Below are 20,863 nucleotides of genomic sequence, written 5' to 3' on the forward strand. Positions count from 1 at the left end.
TGATGCACGTCTTGCACTGAAGATTTATGCTGCCAAACAGAGTCTTAAAAAACCCAGGATATACCCTAAGAGTATAAAGATTGTTCAGCTGAACTATTGGCTACCCTGTAAACTGGCTCTTGAGGATTTGCAGTGCTAATGGACCTCAATTGCAGCACTATTTCCCTTGTAGGCGAGATCTGCAGGTGGAACAAAACAAGCTTTGCTTGAAGTTATTGAATAGATCTTGAGAGAGCTTTGATAGCAGGGACTATCTGAGAATTACATAGCTGGTGAGACTAGTAATCTGATTAGCATAGCTCTTGTCTTGTTGAGAAGAGCTGCTAGTCTAATATATTCCTAAAATAGCAAGCACGTCATCAACACAATTAACTCTTTACAAGTGCTGGCAACATTTGCATCGCTTTAGTTAAAATTCACTGACGTAAATTAACCTTGTTCCCAATATGCTTAAATTCTCTGCTTAATCCACCGATTAGATGCCACCAAAATTAAAACAGGCTTTCAAGCAGATAGATTAAAGTAACCCTCTGTTTGACATTAGATGTTAAGGAAGAATGATGCCTCTGCTTTACATCACCTTTTCTGGTACAAAAATCTCAAGGTATAAATTGTAAGGGAGGAAGACAAGTAATCAATGGTGACTAGAAACAGGAGGTCAAAACAAAAAGAGGAGGAAATCCAGAATCCTCTAAAGATGCTGTATTTTAAAGGAGACAGTCAGCCTCTAGAATTAATTTTTCCAGACTCCACGGGATGTCTATATTACTAGACTTAGAGTTAGCTAGCTCAGTGTTCGCTGACCGAGCAGTAGTAAGAAATAAACTGGTGAGAGTGTGCATGTGTGTTTTGGGGGTGGTTCTCTTTTTTTTTTTTTAAATAACCTACTCATCTTGACCATTACATTTTTATTTCTGCAATGAATAATGAAGTGATGCTTACTCTTACTGGTTACCACATATTTTGGTTGTATTCCTTCTCCATTTTTTTACTGATTACAGATTTTGGCTCTGACACTGCAAATTCTTCACCCAGGCAGCTAGATTATTGTATACCATGGGACCAATTAATTACCTTTCATAACTTGCAGCATGGGCTCCTTAGTATTGTGTCGGTGCTCCATGTTAATACACTACCACAACTCAAGAACTCAACTGGTAGGACAAATTTATTTAAGAGGAAGAATCTGGCCAGCTAATTCAGCTGTCTGTAGCTGTGACTGATTCTTATGGAGAATAAAAAGAAAGTGATGGTGTTTGAGGTCATTAAATCTTTGAACTAATCACTAAAATCGATGCAACTTTTGAAGAGGAGGCTTTGATCTTTTCACATGCCTGTCTTTAAAATCATTTTACACCAATCATTTTAATAACCAAGCCCCACTTCCTTGGACTATTGGGAAAGAGCATCTAATAAAATACAGGGACAGCTGCTGTAACAACTTGGAAAACAGGGTCAAATTCTTACAACTATACAAGCAGCTACTCCACAATAGCAAAATATAAGTCCCATTGTTTTATATACAACCATTAGAAGAAGGAAAAACCCACTTGTTTTGGTTCGTTAACAAAAATAAAGCTTGAATGGCAGGAAGTAGTCTCACCCAACAGCCTGTGTTTATGGAGTTTTTATTCAGCTCTGCAAGGTTGTTGTTTGGTTACCTTACACAGGAACCAGTATAGGTGAGGGATCCAGCAAGAACATTAAAAAAAAAAAATACCCAAATCTTCCTTATGTGAAAGATGAGCTGCTCTTGAAGATCCTGTGAAAGCCATAAGCACTGTTAGGATGGCAGCTTCTGCTGAATTATTTTGTAGTAAAAGCTCTACAGGAAAAGTGTTGCCATATTTGTAGGGAATACTGGTGTGTGGCTAAGTGACTTCAGTTCATTCACATTACGACTGCAGAAATCTTGTGTCATTTGTTCATGAAAAATAGTTCATTAACAGCTGATACGGAGTCTCAAGCCTTTCTGTATGCTTGTGTGATGAGTACCACCGTACAACGTACAGAGTGGTACCAGTGTTTATAGCTCGCCACTCAATATTGTACACAGTGCCTTGTGAAACCAGTTGCACGTCATTCTTCACAATAAGGATCTCCAAAAAAAAAGCGTTAGCAGCTTAGGAGCTTGGCAGGCAGTAAGCCAACGAATTCAAATTGCTCTTTCCTTGGAAGGTGCTGCCTGGAGCCACTAACCCAGCTATGAATCATTGACAAGCAGGTGGACTGGAGCAATACAAACTGTGACTTCTACGCAGGTTAAGGTTTCTTCTTTTTCCTCTTAGAAATTCTCTCGCGTTAGTTAATTCTACAAACAGACCATTACAACAAAGCAGGTTTGAACTACAATACAAATGATGCAAGTCTGGCATTATTGGATGGTTACCCATTGAACAGTAGTTCCAGAGCACCACAGCCTGGAAATCAGGCCTTTAGCTGCCATATTTACACTATTGTTACAAAAAAAAAGTCAAAAAAAAAAAGAAAAGAAAAAAGGAAACCCTGAAAAAAATTCAACCCCGACTCCCAGAAAACAGGCAGCCAGAAATGCTGAGCTCTGCCTCTTTAGTCTTCATAGAATCAATCACTTCCAGCCTCCGAGATGGTGTTCCTACAAGGGACCCTTGAACTGGTTTCCCGAAAGATGTTGCCTGATGGAGGGTTTGGAGCTTGCAGCATCACCCAGCTTTCGCCAGACAACCTGTAAGAAAAAATAAAGGGGTAGGGGAGAAAAATACAGGAATTAAAAAAAACCCCAAAGCCTCTGATGAGTTGCAGTATTTTCATAATTGCAGTCTGAAAGTCAAAAAAAGCCGTTTCCTAGCACTGGGCTGTAATTCTTAGCAGAGCCACTGGATGGCATCTGTGCACCAGTTTCCAAGGAAAAAAACATTGATGCATTTTTCTAATTAGTCTCTCTTGAAATTAGAACCATTTTTGCCTGGGGTAATAGTATAAAACAAATACGCTAGGTTCAGAAGTTAAGTTCAATGGCAGGTCAACCGTGCCATGCTTACAAAAATGACATTACCATGAACAGAAAAGATAATGAAAAAGATAATGATTAAAATTATATATATATATATATATATGATTTCTAAAAAAAAAAAAACATACATTTTATCACTTTACGGCCACTGGGCTAAGGGAGGCTATTTTTTAAAAAATAAGAAACTGCAAAGCACTTCATAGCTGCCTTGAGTCTGCATAAAATGAATATTTACAGAAAAAACGGCTGGTGATACACAAACAGAAATGAGTCCATTTGGGAAGATGAAGTGATGGCATTTTACCTTTCCCCCTGCATAGCTAAAGGGAATGTGGCATTAAGCGGACAAAATATCCTAAAAAGCAGACCCTTGTTTACTCTCATCTTGGCTTTGCTTATAAGGATCCAGGAACCAAAGTGAAGTGCCTCAGCCCTTGCCAAGGATGCTTGCAGTGATTTAGCTCTGCAAGATGCACTTGTGTTCTTTACACCCTCTTTTTATGGTTGAAGTGGTTTTCAGAATTTAAACAGAGGGTTATGCTCCTCTGCTGCTGTGAGCCACTAAACCATGCCCCTTGGGCTGACCTCCAACGTGGACTTCTAAAAGAGAAGGCTCCATAAGGATCCTCCTCCCTGCTGTGGGCACTGCTGGTACTGTCGAACAGCACATCCCCGACTGCAGGCGACATGCAGCTTGAGCCATGTTCTACCAGAAATCCCAAACTCTTTGTTCAAAGCCAAAGCGTGGCCAAGGTGCTTTGAAGCTGGAGGCAGTGCCACAGCGGCAGATGCCGCAGAGCAGAGGTTTGGGACGAACACTCACCGTACAGGATGTGGCAAGCTCAGTTAACAGTGTGGTTGCCCCATATGTTGGCAGTGCTAAAAGCACTCCACACACCATGATGCTGTTCAATGGCTTCAGACATGAATATTCTCCCTCTGATGTTATCTTATGGTTTAGGCTCAAACCCGTTCAAGCTGCACAGCTTTAAAGATAGCAACCAGTTGCTGCTCAGCCAACACGGCGTCCCTAAGGACACAGCTGGAGTCAACTGCTAACGGGACTCTCCAAGCCAGGGAGAGTCCTTTTTGCACAGCTCTCGGTCAGCTAGACTAGCTACTCTGCACCCTTGAAGGCAGCAGAGTGGGAAGTATCTGCTGAGCAAAGGCTGCTCCGTACAGTGAATGAGGCATTCAGGTTACTGATACCCAAAGCAGTGGTCAGCAGAGCCTCCGCTTTTCCCTTGTGCCTGTGGATCTCGCATCAAACAGGGCTTGTACGCAGCAGAGCACTGCTCCTCTGTACTTCTAACAAAAGACCATGAAAGAAACCCCTAGAGCTGCTGAGAGGAGTTATTACATTGCACATTTCACGAACAATCGCCTTCTCCTTTTCACTCAGGTCTTCTTCATAGTTGTCTTGCATTTGCCTGTCCAAATTTTCATGGACCTCAAGGACCTACAAAAAACAATATCACAAAAGCATTATGCTCCTCAAATGGTTAACTGTCCCTAACAGCCTCATTAACCAGTATTTAAATTGGCAGGATTCACAAAGCCTTGAGAGTCAGAGCACTGCGAAGACGAGCATGACAGCAAGTTGGGTGCCTCCATCCTCTCCCTTCCCTGGTGATGGCATGCCTCCATCCCACCACCTGCATGGTGTGGCTGCCACCGCAGTCCCAGGGACCAGGTGATAATTGGCAGCGAGCTGAACCCAGCAACTTGTGCTCCCTCCGTTCCCCTCTTTCGCAGGAGTGGAGCTTCTCTGCCCCCTTCTACTAAGCCGAGTCGTGGTGCAACTGTGGTCAGCCCAGGCCAGCAGCTTTTAGGGCCAACAGGTTTTTAGCCATCAGGTAAAGAGGCAAACAGAGGTTTGTACCACTGAAAAGCAGAGTATTACCCACTGTGCAGCTTAAGTGTGTGGTCTCCAATCAGCCATGAACTTTCATATCTTAAACAGACACAGCCAATTTCACTCACCTTTTGGCTGAAAATTGTTTTCAACCCGTTTACTTTCCCAAGGGAGCCCCTCGGAGGCCCACAATGACAGTGAGAAAGAGATGGGCTGTTAGCACAGACCCCTGGGACTCAGAGATCCTGATTTGATTCCTGGCTCTTACCCACTCCCTCTTGGAGCTGGATGCAGCCAGGCTGCGAAGGGGTTGGGAACGGGGCAAGGGAAAAACCAGTATTGTCTCCCAGGACCCTGCATGCTGACTGCAGTCTTCCAAAGGTGCCATCCCCAGCGAGTGCCGAGTGCCATGGTGAATCTGGGTCACCCTCTCCTTGTGCCACAGACGCCCTCTGAAGATGGAGATAATCACCTCGACTCCCCGAGCTTTACTTTAATCTCTGTCAGCACTGTTTCCACCCACAGCACATGCCCCATAAACGTAAGGGAATAGGTGACCCTCGGCCAGGGCGGGCACACACACGGCATCCCCTGCACAAGCCCCCCCAGAACTGCAGCCACGGCTACAGGCTGACATTTACCGGCTGCTCAATGAGTTCAGCTGGTACAAACGCTGATGAATACAGGCTGTACCCACAAAGTGTTGGTGCCAGGACTGTCTGGTCCTCCACAAGCAGCTCTGTTTTGCTGTCTTTCCTCTCCTGCCTGGCTACAGGCAGCAGGACCAGGTACATGCCTACGGCACCCTGTCCGCAGGAGCCTCTGGGGGAGTGAGGCATCACCTTGCCTTTCTCTCCTGCTCATCACTACGGGGCTTTTCCCATGATACTAACAGGAGGAAAGCACTGCAAAAAATGGAGACATGGCTGCAAAAGCATAGGAATATCCTGAAAGGGAGGGAGGAAAGGATTTGAGAGTCTCCAAGGAGGCTCTGCTCTGCGGCTCAGAGGGCATCTCCGGCAGGTGCTCACGGATCTGGGAAGAACCAGGTTTCCTTGCAGAGACAGAGAGGTTACGGCTCCAGCACTGACACCCCAGACCTGACATATCCAGTGCTCGTGTTCATGGGACCCCTGGACACCACTCAGCCTGGTGGCTGGGCCACACTTGCAGATTTGCCGTGGGAAGACAAGTAAACGCACTATGAAAGCAGCTCAGGACGCTGCAACAACCAGTGGAAACATCCTGCCTGTGACTTATTTTCTTAGATTTCAGGTTGACAATGTCTGGAAATGGAAAAAGCCTCATTTTTAACCTCTTTCTTTTAAACAGCACTTGGAGACGTGTTCCCCAAGTGCTGATCCCCAGGCCACACGTGGCTGGTGAGACGCAGCCCGTCTATGTGGTTGCTGTGTCCCACCACGTGCTGCCCACACCCTGCACCTCTGTAGCAGCTGGGAGCCAGCCCCGACCCCCCACGTCCCATCTGGGACACGCACCGTCCCGGCCACCCCCCCCAGAGCACCTCCAGGGAGGCAATGCCCGGCTGCGGCCAGGTGGTCCCTCAATCACAGAGATGAGGCTGCCTGGGGATAAAGGCAGCCTTCGCTTCCCACTGGAAACACAGTGACCCACAGAATACCCCCTCCAACACAGCCACATGCATTCAGATTGCTCCTCCAGATGTTGCACAAGTCGGGCATAGCACGGCGCGGGACTGCCTCGAGATTTTACTGCTGCATCTGTGCTCACCTACATACCTCACCCAGGGCTTTGCCACGGATGAGCACATGGTCAGCTCAGTCTGCAGGGTCACAGCTCCTGGAATCACCCAACACCATCAAATAGTGCGTAGTCTTACTCACCGTGATACATCCACAGACATATCAAGCCGTACAGCAGGTGTATTTGTGCGCCTAAGTGTTCCTACACCTCCTAGGGAAGTACTGGAAGAGCTAGATGCAGTGCACGGATGGGTTTCACCCTTTGCTGAGGCATACAGCACCAGCTGCTCCATGAAAGGGGACACCAGGGTAGATTATCCCCCAGTCTGCCTCGGCACAGCAATCCTGCTGTACTTGAACTGCGTTATGAACAAAAATAGGTCATTCTCCTAGGGCCCTTAACCTACTTCTAAAATGCACCAGCTAGTTTAACCAACGTAGCTGGGACCAATCTTTGCACAAATAAGAATTATCCACATCCTTTCTAAGAGGAGAGGAAGGGCAAGAGGGATGCAAAAAGCATGTACGTGCTGACAAAGAGAGCATCTATTTTTTCCTAAAGAGGAGGGAATTAATTATTGATCCAGCTGGACTCGCACATCGAACTCGCTCGTCTGGAGCCAGTGTGCCTCTGACGCTCGGCTGCAAAGGCAGCAGCCTGCAGGATCACATCCCCGTGCGGAGCGCCAGGGCTGCCTGGCTGGCAGCTAAGCACCGGCCGTGTCCACAGGGCAAGTGTCAAGGACGACCATGGTTTAGATTAGTTAAAAAGATCACATCAGCTCCAGCCTCTGCTTCCACCAGCCATCAATCTTGCAGGCACAAGAGTCTCGGCAGACAAAAATAAAGTTTTTCGATGACTCGTGCTTAAACTAAAACAACATTCCCTAGTCCAGGAGGTGTGGAAGGGTGGCAGAGCCCATTTCTTCCAGTGGAAATGTCTTTTAATGGTGTAAACGAGGCAGAGTTGGAGCTGAAAGCTGATCAGACAGAAGTTATGGCTGTATTTCATTTCTGAATGACTCGGGACTCATTTGCCCGGGAAGCCACCCTGCTCCCCAGGCCCACCCCACGTGTGGGTAGGCACTTTGTAAAGATATATTAGCATCTTGGCTATGGGAAAAAGGGATTCAGGGGGGTAAAAACTCAGCAGCCTACCCTGGAAAGGCATGCTAGAGAAAAATACACTCTGAAGAGTGAAATCACCTCCTGAAGAAAGACAGGAAGGCCTCTTGGTGCTGACCCAGCCCCAGCCATTCTCAGATCTTGCCAGGCGCTGCCTCAGCTGTTTAGAAGGACCAGGTTAATGTTCCTCCAATTACACCGCTGGGGATTATGAACGTGCCTTCACGTAAATTGTCTATGGCTCAGCTGAAGTTCAAGGACTGTGCATTCAGTGCGGCTCTAAGAAACTGGGGTATATCCTCTCGTGATTTCTGCCACATCCCAACCCAGGAACCTACAGAAAACAGACAAGTGTTTTGCTTGAAGCGGCTCATGCCGTCCCCTCCTTTTTGCTCGTCAGGTAGCACTTGGCCTTTTGCAGATGCACCGGCGCTGTGTGATCTCCCTGGGTAAAACGCCGGGCGGCGAGGGCAACCTGCTCCGCTCGGGCACGGGGCAATTCTCCGTGCAGGGGGATGGGGATGGACCAGGTAAGGGTGCTCTTTTGCCTGGGGACGCCACCGCCTGAAGACAACCCGCACCTCGCTCTCGATGAGCACACTGGCTCACCTGGCTTTCTTCCTGCTGATACGTAAACTGTAAGGAACACCTCAGGTATATTTAGTTCTCCTTCGCGACTGCACTGACGTCTGTGACCAAGGCAGCGTCACCTCAGTCACCTGGTCCATCACATCCACCTCCCTGCTGACTTGCTGTACTGGCCCTGCATGACCATGCAATGCATATTTAAAAAACAAACAAAAAAACCACCAAAGAGTCAGGATGACTGCAGTAAAGCTTTGGAAGGGGTGTTGAAAGTTGGGGGAAGTGTTTCTGCACCAGGAAGCACTCTGAGATTGAAGGATGCTTTCTGAAGAGTGCAAGCCTCACTGATTTTATTGATTTCTAAGTCAACTGGACAAAGCACGGGGGAACACAGCATCCTGCTTCGGCAAGGGAACAGTCTGTATGGCCTGCTAGGATTTCCCTTGGTTTTGGCAGGGCCAAATCCTGCCTTACCCAACATCAGTGGGAGTGATTGATCACCGGCTCGATGGTTCTGCGCACACGGCAGAGGTCCAGGTGCTGCTGCAGGGGGGAGTTGGGTTATAGGCTAAATGTCGTTCTCATACATTTGTCTCCTCCTCACCTCCCCACGTCTTTAGCAGGTTTGCTCAATTCCTAAGAAAAGTGCTTTGATGTTCAGCGAGATACTGAGCTGTAGCATATGTACCTTTTATTCTTGTTAGCAAAAACAGCTGTTAGGAGTGCCAACCTGTCATCTTGCTCCGTATTTAGTAGGTGCAAATAAACGAAAACTATTTCAGAAGGAAAAATAAAGAAAATCCCTAAATGTGCTCAAGGAAGAACTTACTTATGCTAAATGGCAGGCAATGCTTCAGCCACATAGCTAGCATTCAGCTGCCAGAAAAAGCCAGGGAAAAAGCCTAGAGGACATTACATAGATGGGTGCAGATGGAGGCAATCCAGAAGCCCTGCAGATCTGTGCAGAGTGCACAGCCCCTCAATGACCTTTGCTTGGGCACAGAGCCGCATCCTTGCAGCCACACCGCTTCTGGACAGCCTTCCATGCAAGCATCCCACAAGACAAGCGAAGCCAACTTCCATCTCTCCTTGCCTCTCCTTACGGTAAGGAGCTAGCGCGCTACAGCCATTTGGACTTCTTTACACAGCCAAGAAGGGATTTTTCTAATATCTGACGAGGTACAGCCAAAGCGCAAAGTCTCATTTGTAGGCTACTCTCTTCTCCTCAAGGGAAGGTCATGAGCTGTATCACAGGCAGTGAGGGTCTAAGCTGGTAGCTGCATCCAGTTTCCCACATGCAGGGGCTGGCACTGGAAAAGCTGCCCAGTTCTGCAGGGTGCAAATAAGACCTGCTCCATATGCTACAGCATGCCGTGGCCATATAACGTTATCTTCTAGCCAGTTTAAGATCCACGGCTAGAGACCAACAGCAAAAATTTCACTGTGCCACAAGAAGGGAGGAGGAGAGATTGAGACCATGACCAGTTTCCTCAGTCTTCTCAATTCCCAGCTGATCCTTGGAAATGGGCCACAGGATGGAAAAATGAACAGCTTCTCATCCCTCCCTGCCATGCTGACCTACAGGAGAATTTCCTCCTTGCTTCAAATGTGAGAATATTTTCAATCCTAAGTGTGTGAGCAAGACACATCATGTGAGATCATTTATGCCCCGTAAGATGTGACTGCTATGCCACCTGCTCTCTGACTCCAGCCATGGCACTTTCCGGGGTTTTGAAGACAGACAAACGTACCCCACCGGCCAAATGATGAAACTGCAGAGGAGATTTTCTTCCAGCCCTTCCTAGTGATCAACAAAGCCCTGAAGTAGAGGATTAATAATGATGATAATGATGATAATAATAATTGCAAACAACTAGTCATCCAACTTCTTTTCAACTCCTTTATATGCCTCATTGCGCCAGACCTCCCAAACTTAATTTCCAGTTTCCAAGAATCTTCCTCATTCATTTTCCAATCCTTTCCATAAGCTTGTCAAACCATATCTTAAAGCCATTTATATTTCTTGCCCTTACTAAGAAATTCGGTCCCGTAACCCCTAAAGCAAATAGGAACCTAATTTCCCTCCAGAATGTGTTCATAATCAATTTATAACTATTTGATCTTGTAACTTAAAAACATTATCAACTCTGCTTAACATTGTCCTCACCACCACCTCATCAAATGCAATGAAGAGCAGGAGCGGAAAGGTACGAACCCCACAGCTGGGTAAGAAAAAGCCAACAGCAGTAGTCTGGAGTGCATGAGGGCTTGGATGATTAAATGCAAGCAAAACTGGATTAGTGCAAGTGTCAGAAAAACCAAGGTATCACATAAGTCTGCAACGTTCTGCAAGGCATCAGTTTAGCAGATCCATATGCATATATACAGAGGAGAAATGTCACCCACAAGCACAATGCAGCATGGTACAGGATGGAGTACAGCAACTTTCTGATAGCACTACACAATTCAGAGCAAGCAAAGAAGAAACTTGTCTGGAAAACACAGGATAAATATATGTAGGCAAGTGAACTGCCACTTGTGTGGTCAGGGCTTCTTTGGGAACTAGCAAAAACTGTACTAAAGTTATTTTTTAATCCTTGATGGTGCTGGACACCCTTCTCTTAAGATCCAATGAGAGTTATACAATGCGGGTGTAATAAAAGCCTCAAGTAAGCTGAAAAATCAAGATTTTCAGGTTGACGGATCTTTTATAATACAAATTCAAATTTGATCCAAACCAAACCAAACTTGTCTTTCCTTTCATAATTCCTCACACACCATAAATGCATAGAAGATGAACTACTTGAGCAATATCCTCCTGGGGTCTTCCAAGTGCTCAGTGGAACCAACGTCCTTGCCAGCTGCACTACTGCTTCTCCTGACACTTGTTGGTTTTACCACCACCACCTGCCACATCTGTCCTGGAGCCAAGAGACCCTGGACAGGCAGAAAAAAGTGAGCTGAAAACACTAAAAACTAGAAAATTTAGAGAGCTTGTAGATCAAAGCTATGAGCAACATCTGTGCCATTTATTTAGCTGTCAGACATGGAAAGGTATAAAGCAAAGAGCTTTGTAAGCACCACTCTCCAGGTCTAGAACAGTCTAAGCTAGTGCTGATGCCACTGCTGGACCTTTTTTCCAGCTATGACCATGGGGATTTGAGCTTCAGAGTAGCCATCCAGGAATTCTCCTTTGATTTGAAGAAAGCTTTTTAACCCTGTACAAAATTCTTCAGCTTCAACAAATCCAAATCTATAAATCAGTATGTTCCAACCTGAGCCTAATTTAGTTAGAGACTTTCCAGCCATCTCTATGGCACCTTGGAAAGGATTTGTGCTTCTGTGTCCCTTAGCTACTCAGAAGTAACTTGCTTAACCAGTTAAACATGTAAAACCAGGGTATTACATTTTTCCTGCTAATGGATGGTCACTAGGAATTGAGAACTGCTGTGAAATCACGGTGCAAGTTTTCTCCTTCAACTCAGCTAGCACCATCCCACGGTTTTTATTGCTGACAGTCCTGACTTTAATCCCCACTGATGATGCATATATCTACGTGGGTATAATGCCATGGTTTGCTGTGTATTTACATAAAATAAAGTCTTTCTCCTTTGAAGACTGCTGCAGGATTTTCAATAACAAAACTTATGTAGGAACTGCAGGTTTTGTGTCCCTTTTAAAAACAGCATTTTGGTCATGCTGTCACCCCAGAGAGCCAGTTTACGCAGGACTGATGAACAGAAAGGGTAACCAACACCCTCAGCATCAGCAGCTTTTGTTGGAGGTTTCCCTCCCAAAAAAATAGCTATGCATGATCTTGCTTAACTCCGCAACTATTTGAAGCAATGATTACTCATTATGATACAGGTGCTGGTTACCGATAATCTGCCCAAGTACTAACTTTCCATTTCTAGTTGTTGTGTTTCCACGAGAAGAGCAAATGTCCAGTTCTGCCACTGTGGTGTTTGTTCCACCACAGCGCACTGTACTGCACCGTGCTGCACTGCTGTGGGGGGATCTGCAGCATCCTTACCTTCATAGCATGCACAACAGCCTCTGGTTTCTGACCAACAGGGACATATCCTGCTGCAGGAGAAGATGCAAGATCAGATGTCATGCGAGCTGGTCCCTGTTGAAATAAGGGAAGATATGCTTTAATTCCCTTTGGGTGATTTAAGCAAGAAGGAAGAAAATATCCAGAAAATTTGAGCACTAGCTTCTCTCAAATTCAGTCCCCTTCAGCCACCTGCAAAGACAAAAGACACCACTACCCTTTCCTCAGAAGTCACTTGATTTAATGCCATTTAAGCCTACCATCACTCAGTCTAGATGTACTCAGGCAGGAGATCACCCTGCTTTAAAGCTAAACTTATTCATGAAGCATTATTTGCTCACTTAGGATAACTTTGTACAAGGACAAGATCAAACGGTTCTCATCCTTCTAGCCAAGGGAGCAATGCAAACAAGATGATTTTCCAGCATAAAGCGGTCATTTCTAAGGAGCTGCATTCATGAAAGAAACAGTTGGCATAACTTCATTGCTTTTCTGGCAACATTTTCACATAGACATCAAGTACCAATCTTCAGCTACAGAGAAAATTGTGAAAGCAACCTTAAAACAAGCAGATGTCCAAACCTAATGTTGGCTGGGTTTGTTTCCAAAATGAGGGCCAGTCCTCCTGCACGAAGGATCCCATTGGGAAAGATGCCGAAATTACATTTTACAAAAGATTTCTACTGTCCAAACAGCCTTGTAAGCACTTTTCATAGGGTTTTCCTCTTTTAAAGGCATCCAACTTGGATTATGAGAGATACAATATCTTTATTCAGTGAGATGCACCCTGCCTGTCCCTAATATTTTTGCATTGCTTTGTAGCAGTGGGAGAAATCAACAATGAAACCATTGACCAAACTCGTATTTAGTCTTCACATCCTTTAGGAAACACAAAGAATGATTATACTGGGGGCCTCTGAAAGCAAATTAGGATGGCAGAGCGGCATGTAGCACCATCACAGGAATGCTTTCACATACAACACACGAGGCACTCCGTTCTCATCTTTTCCACGTTTAAAAACACAGCATGTTTTATGCTTCGTCTCATCGCTTTGCCTTCTAAGCCAAGGCCAGCAAGCTAGTCGTGCCAGAAAGGAGGACCAACGGAGGGGCACTTCACCACCTCTTATTCTTCCAAATGTTTTAAGTTATGGGGGCCTTTCTACCAATAAAAGTGGTCATGTGCATACATTAAAGAAAAAGATGGACCAATCCATTAGGCTACAGACAAAAATAGCATGAAAGGCATGGAGCCTTTCATGCCTAGGCCACTGATCTGTGCTTAACCGGTATCATAACCAACAGCCATTTCCTCATAATAGCGACTTTCATGAACTGAGTTGCTGGTGATACAAAAACTTCCTTCTGAGAGGCAAGCATCTCAGAACAAGGAAAATTAGACTTAATAACTCCACAATAATTCTCCAAGGAGATTTAACAGACTGCCAAAGCACAGGGACCAAGAGACACTCGCAGGCTGGGCATGGTTCTGGACCTGCTGGAAGAGGGTTACAGCTTGCTGGAGCTGTGGCCACCTGGGGACATGTCCTCAGCCATCCCGTCCAGAACATCACACAGAACAGGCAGAGGCTGGGGAGGGAGCACCAGGCACTGGGTTCAGCCAGTCTACAGCTGCAACTTAAGACTGCAAAATGGGTTACAAATTTATCACAGGACTGGAAAACGCAAGAGAGTCCTTCCAGAATCAGCCTCCCACAGAGGTCAAAGACACCAATACACGCATAATTCCTCTGGCTTCAGCATGAAAGCTTCCTTCTTTCCATAAATGACTAATATCATGACAACTGAAAGCAGAAGATTCAGGAGTCTGTGGCCATGAACCATACTTGAGATGGATCTTCCCCCACAGCCCTCTTTAGAAGTAACACAAGAAATACCAAGCAAAGGTCTAACATGCAATATTTCTTCAGAGTTGAGAGTAATCTGACAAAGTAAAAGGAATTCTGCTGGATCCTGCTGCTGACAACATTTTAAATACAGTTTTCTGACCAAACTAGAGTAGATCATGAGGTCTCCCATACGATAGGCAGCAGCAACTTCTCCTCAGAACTGAAATCACTGAGCCACAAAGCCTTTCCATGATCGTAATCACTCTCAAAATTATTACGGAATACAAAAGAAACCAGAATGATTAGAGAGAAACGTTTTCTAAAGAGCTTGATCATGCTTAACTGATCACCATACTAAGATAAACGTGCAATCGTCAGCAATGGCAAGCGCACCAAACCACCATGCCGATGGCCCGCTATGCCCCAAGCCACAGAGACCTCCCCACCACGAGACTGTTACTAAAAAAGGCCAAACATGCACCTGAATAAAGTGGGGGAGCAAGCAAGGATCTCACCAACACCCCCGCTCTTTGCAGCTGTAGGATGCAACAAGTAAAAATACCCACACTGCTAAGGGTGGCTTAATATTTGTCATTACATTTAGTGCTTTTAGTGCAGTTGCACCCTTAGAAAAGGCTCTTTCCAGATGCACAAAGAGTCAGAGTTTTATAAAGGGGGGGTAGGTGCTTCATTCCCACTGATTTCAGTGTGGTTCTCAAAAAAAAAAGCTTCAGCCAGACTTCTATCAGCTTCCTGCACGGAGGCATACATAAAGGAGGCCAGAAAAGAGGGGACTGAAGTCAGCAAGGAAAGAAATGACAACATATCCAGCAGGATGCATGGCCAGCCTTTGGAGGATGGAGGGGAGGAAAATGGGCAGAGTTCACCAATAGTGTTAGCTGAAGGGGAGGAAATGGAAGGAATTGGAGATAAGGTCAAGGTTGCCGGACTGGAAAACTGCCAACAGTGGGAGAGAAGGGAGGGAATGGGAAGAAAGAGGAGGATGTGCATTTTACCCAGCAGGAAACCAGTTGAGATGAAATGTAGGGGAGGGGGAACAGAGATAGGAGATTGGAAGAAGTACAGGAGGGAGGGGGAAATCTCGGGAAGTCAGCGTTAAGGTAGTAGCTGAAATCACACAGATGGAGGAGATTCCTCATGCCTAAAATAGATGCATTTGGAAACTGTGGGTAAGAATTACCACAGCTGCACCCCAGCACTCTAACTCAGCAGCTACTCTGAAGACCTCTGTCACTGCAGAAGCCCATGCCCTTCCCGTTCCCTATCGCTGACATTTTCACAGCCATGGGAACACAATTGATTCAGCACCCTGACAGACAATAATAGCAAGGTTAATCTGGTTACATCCTAAGAAGCAGAAATTGTCCATATAGGCAAAAAGCAATACAGTGTGTTTTGGGGCACACATCACCCTCAATTTCCTCTCCCTGTCTGGTGTTGTCAAATATGCACGCTCTGTATTAGATGGACATCTGGCTTTTCCACTTGCTAGGATTTCATAGTGTTTGGTAGCTCAGAGATGGTTCACTCTTCATCCTCAGACATGTGGCTGAGGTGTCACATGATTATGTAAATGAATGGTGCTAAAAGACAGCTCAGAAGTCACTCAAAAGGATGCCATTATATTTATAATAAAGCTGTTGAGAAATACCATCTTGGTCATTTTTCTAGTTTACTTCTGCTGAGGCTGAACGTCAGCAGAATGAGAAGCTGAGTCATTTCAAAATGTGAAGTTTCTTATTCTCTTTGGCCCCAACTAGCTTTAGAGTTGCTCCAGATTTACAGCAGCAGAGATGAGACTGGAAGTTAGCTGGTTTAACTCATCACTTATACAAGGAATTTGTAATTCAAAAAGAAAACAACTGTAGACCTATGTTGTGGTGTCAAATGGTCACCTGGGTAGAATTACATCGCACGCCACTTTCTGTTTCATCCACAGCCACGGTTACACTGCCAAAAGAAAGAGCTGCCCAGCGATGAGATTACCAGCCTAATTAAGAGTGGAAGGCTCTAAGTTACGTATCTGATGCATTGGAGTTCCCGAGTGCTTGGAGGAAGCACTTTTTGTCTTCCCTGCACACAGGGTTTGTTGATCACTGCACCTATGAGACCCAGAGATAGTTGTCCAAGATACGTCTTTAAGAAGAAAAAGTCCCAGAACCAAAGGCTGTTGAAGGCGTGTGTGACCCAACTGATGCTTCCTAGGTAAGTTGGTGCTTTTGCTGCTCTGCAAACCACTGTGGGAGTTCAGAGCATTTGAGACCACTGTAGTGTGGATCTCTGATGAGTTCAGCCCTGGAAAGAACAGCCCTATCTCTGCTGCCAGGACAGCTCTGGGACTGTAATGTCCCGAGAGGCTCCTGGTGAGGCTCTTCGCATCCCTCATGGGAGGCAAGTGCCAAGCACCCACGTATGCAGCCACTCTCCCAGTGGGGAAACCACGACAAGAGCTATTCCTCTGCCACCTCTGGGCAGACAGCAGTACCGAAGCACCACTGAACACATTTCCCTTTCAGCCTGCTCCTTCATTTCAAGCAGATCAGCACTGGATATTTGCTGGTGTCTGTGATGGGACCAACGCACTTGTCAGAGCTTACTGTTCCCACATAGCATCAGCCCCCTTTCCATCCCACCAGCCCCACATCGTGCATGCCCAAACCACAAATCCACCAGAGAAGCCCAATTCTGTTTGAGACCCTCGCAGAAACCTCTCACTGGAGCCTGCAGGGCTTGTGGTTCAATCTCCAAGTCTGTAAGGAGATTCACAGTCCAGCTGTATCATTAATAGACTAAGAAAAGAAAGAGGAACTCTGCAGTCGCTCATGCCAGAGCATCCTTGAATATGCTACGCATAGGGGATAAATCCCCCAGTTGTCTATTGCTAAGAATGACACTTGACCCAGTGACAGCCTCAAATCCAAAGCAGAAAACAAACCAAATCAAACTAGTCCCATGCACTGCCCCAGCCCAGAACCCGAAGATGATGAGCAGAGAATCGGTGCTGATGTGAGAAAGAAAATCCGAAGACCACAAATACTGCCAATGATCCTTTTTAATCTGACACCAAAAAAGGAAGAGCAGAGGCCTCAACTTGCAGCTGCTGGAGGACATCTGCTCCTCTGTATCAAGCCACAATGGCATTGCCAGTGTCTAAGACCAAGTTACCTAATGAGTCCTTGCTGGCTCTGTCTGGTTGCATGGGAGGTGGTCCAGCACAGATGCTGGCAAGCACTGCCGATGATACTCTTGCTACATGTTTGGAGGAACAAAATTAATAGGACTCTCTGTAATAAAGCACGCTGGGAACTCTTGATAATGACACACCTCCACAGAGACAAAGTAAGGTTTAAAATATGAACAGTTCTTAATAACAGTGGGAATGCGTTGGAACCCAAGAAGAAAAGAGCCTAACTGGGGATGACAGGTGTCTGCTCTTTTAGAGGTTTTGGGTTGGAAATCTCCAAAAGGAACAAAGAAATTGCGATAAACAATTTCTCCTTGATTCCTCCAGGGATCTGAAAAGACATGAGACCTTGGTCCTGCCATCAGTTTTCAATCTCTTTCTGCTCAATTATATTCAGTCTTTTAATGACATCCTTTTCTACCTCAGCTCTGAGAGCTATTCCTGATCTGCACGCAGAAAGACTGCAAAGGACTAAGTTTCAAAACCCAGAGGAGAACGTCATGCTGATTTGACTTCAGTCACAGTCCAGGCACTGAGGGTGCTTCAGGCCAACATGGAGCGTGTGAGCAAGCGTTAATGCTTCTGAACCGCACATCTTCTCCTTGCCTTCTATTAATTTTTGTCTACCATTTCAAAAAACAAGCAGACATTCAGGATTCAAACCCAATTAAATAAACCACACTTTTCTAATGGCATACCTCAGACAACATTAAAGCTAAATGGAGTCATATCAGACACTCTGAAGTTTTTATTGCCAAGACAGAACAAGGAAAATTACATTATAGGCAGGCACTGCCAGACAACTCACAATAAAATTCCCAGGCATGACTATTTATCTCACAGTGGTTTTGCTTGCAGCCTGCTTACCCAGGTTTGAATTATACTTGGGGCCTTCCTTAGCACCCATCACCATCCAGGTGTTTTACATAAATAGAGGTGCCGACACTGCTCTGTAAATTAGGAACTGTTAAGGGACACGCAGGAGGCAGTAACGGGCCCACAGCCACAAGAAAAGTGGGTGGCAGAGCCAGGCGGTAACATGGAAAGGTGCAGTGTCTGACTGCAAACCCCAGCCCTGGTGTGCTGGCAGAACGGGAGGCCCAGCATATTTTGGTTTTGTGAATGGCGCTTGTGGCTACAAAGTTTAGAAAGTGGCTGGAGCGGCTTCAGCCAGAGGCAGTGCTGGGGGGGGGGGGGGGGGGGACACGCAGATGGAGAAAACCAGCAGCAAAACCAAGGACTGAGAGCACGGGGCCACTTCGGCATGGGAGAAACATTCCCAGACCCTCGCAGGGAATGCGCCGAAGCCCCGAAGAACGGTACTGCCATCAGAAACGTAGCATCAGCAGCACTGAGGGCAAGCACCAGGCTCATGCAGACAGTCAGCCCATTCAGAAAGAGAAATCTCCCTTCACACAGAAATGAGTCGCATCCCCAGGAGATCATACACACAAAAAATCTCCCATTACCACCAGCCTTAGAAATTTCCTGGGCCCCACAATGGCAGATCAGACCCCCTCATCGTCTTGCAGCCTGGGCCACGTTTCCCATCCTCCGCTGCCTCGCAGCTGCAGAGGGGTTAATGGCTGAAACAAAGCGATGGTGCCGCACGGCGCTGAAGCGTGACATGACTCCGGGCTGACATTTCTCCCTCCCTTCCTTCGAAGCCCCTTCCCTCCCTGCTGTACCTTCTCATGCCCGTGGCAGCTCTGCCATTGCCACCACGCGTGGTGCTCCTGAAGGGGTCCGGCTCCTCTCATGGCCCTGCAGGGACAAGGCTACCTGAAGGCACCCTGGCAGCAGCCTCCTCCCTGGCTGCAAGAGGGAGATTTCCCAGAGGCACGGAGAAGCAACCGGCGCCGGCTCCTCTGCAAACCACACTGTGCAAAGCGCAGCCTTTTTGCCACTCTGCTGCGGGCGATGCCAGACCTCTCGTGCCTGAGCGCGGGACACCCTCGCCAGAGCCAGGGAGCACCCAGGTCCCTTATGTGTCCAGTCTGCCTGGCAGATGATCCAAAGCGATGATGACACTTGGCTATTGTTATTCCGTGCCTACTGTGCAGAAAGCCTGCCAGCATCCAGCTCAAAACAAACCACCCACTCCCCCCTTGTGCGCTTAAATGGCTGCACGGCCCTACGTTCCCAAAGTCACAGCGGGCTGCCTTGCAGCTGCGAGCAGTTGACACCGTGCCACCAGGCAGAGGAGAAGGAAGACGTGGGAGAGCCCGCAGGCAGACACCGCGGTGCTCTCCAGCGCAACACGGGTCCCGGCCACCGGCGGGAGTGAGCGCGGGAGCCATCAGTGCCCCGTATTAGCATCTTCCCTATCAAATCAAGGGACTTTACTGCAGATGCTAATCTCCTTTGGCATTACTTAATTTGCTGCCTTTAATCATAGAGAGCAGCTGGTCATGTAAACATTCAAATCCATGAATTAACCACTGGGTCCACACAGGAGCCAGGCAGAGCCCGTCTGTACGGCTCACCCGCCACCTCCTGCACCTTCACCGCCTCCACCACATTCACAGATATCTACTTAAGTAACAAAAGGGGCTTACACAGCCCTTTTGATTAATAAAGAAACAATTTAACTGTTTCATTGCTTTCTGAGCATAAACATCAAGGACACCTGACAAAAGATTAGCTCTTGTCCCCAGCGGGCACGACACAGCGCTGGCTGTACGGGCTGTGCTGGGGCACCAAAGGAAAGGGAGGATTTCAGGGACTGCCCCAGACAGGACAAAGTCAGGACATTGTTTGCAACTGGATCTCATCTACAAACAGGAAGGGTGTCTTTTCTCAGCACCATGCTAACGGCGGATCGCAGCTCCAGCCTTGGAAAACTCCTCGGCACGTGCAAAGCCGGTGAGCCAGCTTCCTCCGGCAGCGGAAGGGGAGAGGAAGAGGAGAGCGGTCGCTCTTTGGGTTGGTAACAGCACTGCGCAGCTGGAACGGGTGCACGCTGTTAAAAAGCCCCACCGACAGCTTTAGCTCCACCTCGGACTGTGGAATTATTACCAACATGACATATTCGGAGCAGTTTCAGCCCGTAACTACCTGATACAAGCAAACAAGAAGTCTGACGGCTACGGACAGAGCGAGCCCATGCTGTACCCACGGACAAAGTGCACTAACTCCGACTGACTCACAGGGGCACTGTCAGCGTAAGTATTTTGAGAGGTGCTAGTTCTTTTAATAAAGGAACGTCAAGCTCATTTGATTTCAGAAGGAAACCGTGGGTATTTTTAAGACTTTCCTCATTTTGAAGCAAAACCGATTTGGGGATGGCCCAGGTGAAAGCCGCTGGGTGGGTGGAGGATGCATGCAGACATGGGAGGATAACTGCTCACATCTGTATTGCCCCTCCTGATCTCCGTTTCAGCCTGGCTGCCCTGGCCGTCGCTGGCGAAGCAGCCTCTGCCCAGGTCTGGGGCAGAGTGAGGGTCTGCCGTGCCTGTATCTCTCCCCCGACC

General features: G+C 46.9%; 1 protein-coding gene across 1 annotated transcript in view; it reads right to left on the reverse strand.

The window, feature by feature from the left end:
• Positions 1–859: 859 nt before the first annotated feature.
• CCDC85C (coiled-coil domain containing 85C) overlaps positions 860–20,863 on the reverse strand; it is a 114,437-nt gene continuing 94,433 nt past the window's right edge. Inside the window, exons 5-7 of the mRNA XM_052783125.1 lie at positions 12,315–12,410; positions 4,353–4,451; positions 860–2,704 (exon numbers count right to left, since the gene is read on the reverse strand). Of these exons, the coding sequence (XP_052639085.1) occupies positions 2,615–2,704; positions 4,353–4,451; positions 12,315–12,410 (285 nt within the window). The 3' untranslated portion in view covers positions 860–2,614. The remainder of the gene's footprint in view (positions 2,705–4,352; positions 4,452–12,314; positions 12,411–20,863) is intronic.

This window comes from Harpia harpyja, chromosome 3 (genome assembly GCF_026419915.1).
Source record: "Harpia harpyja isolate bHarHar1 chromosome 3, bHarHar1 primary haplotype, whole genome shotgun sequence".
In the NCBI taxonomy this organism is placed as follows: Eukaryota; Metazoa; Chordata; class Aves; order Accipitriformes; family Accipitridae; genus Harpia; species Harpia harpyja.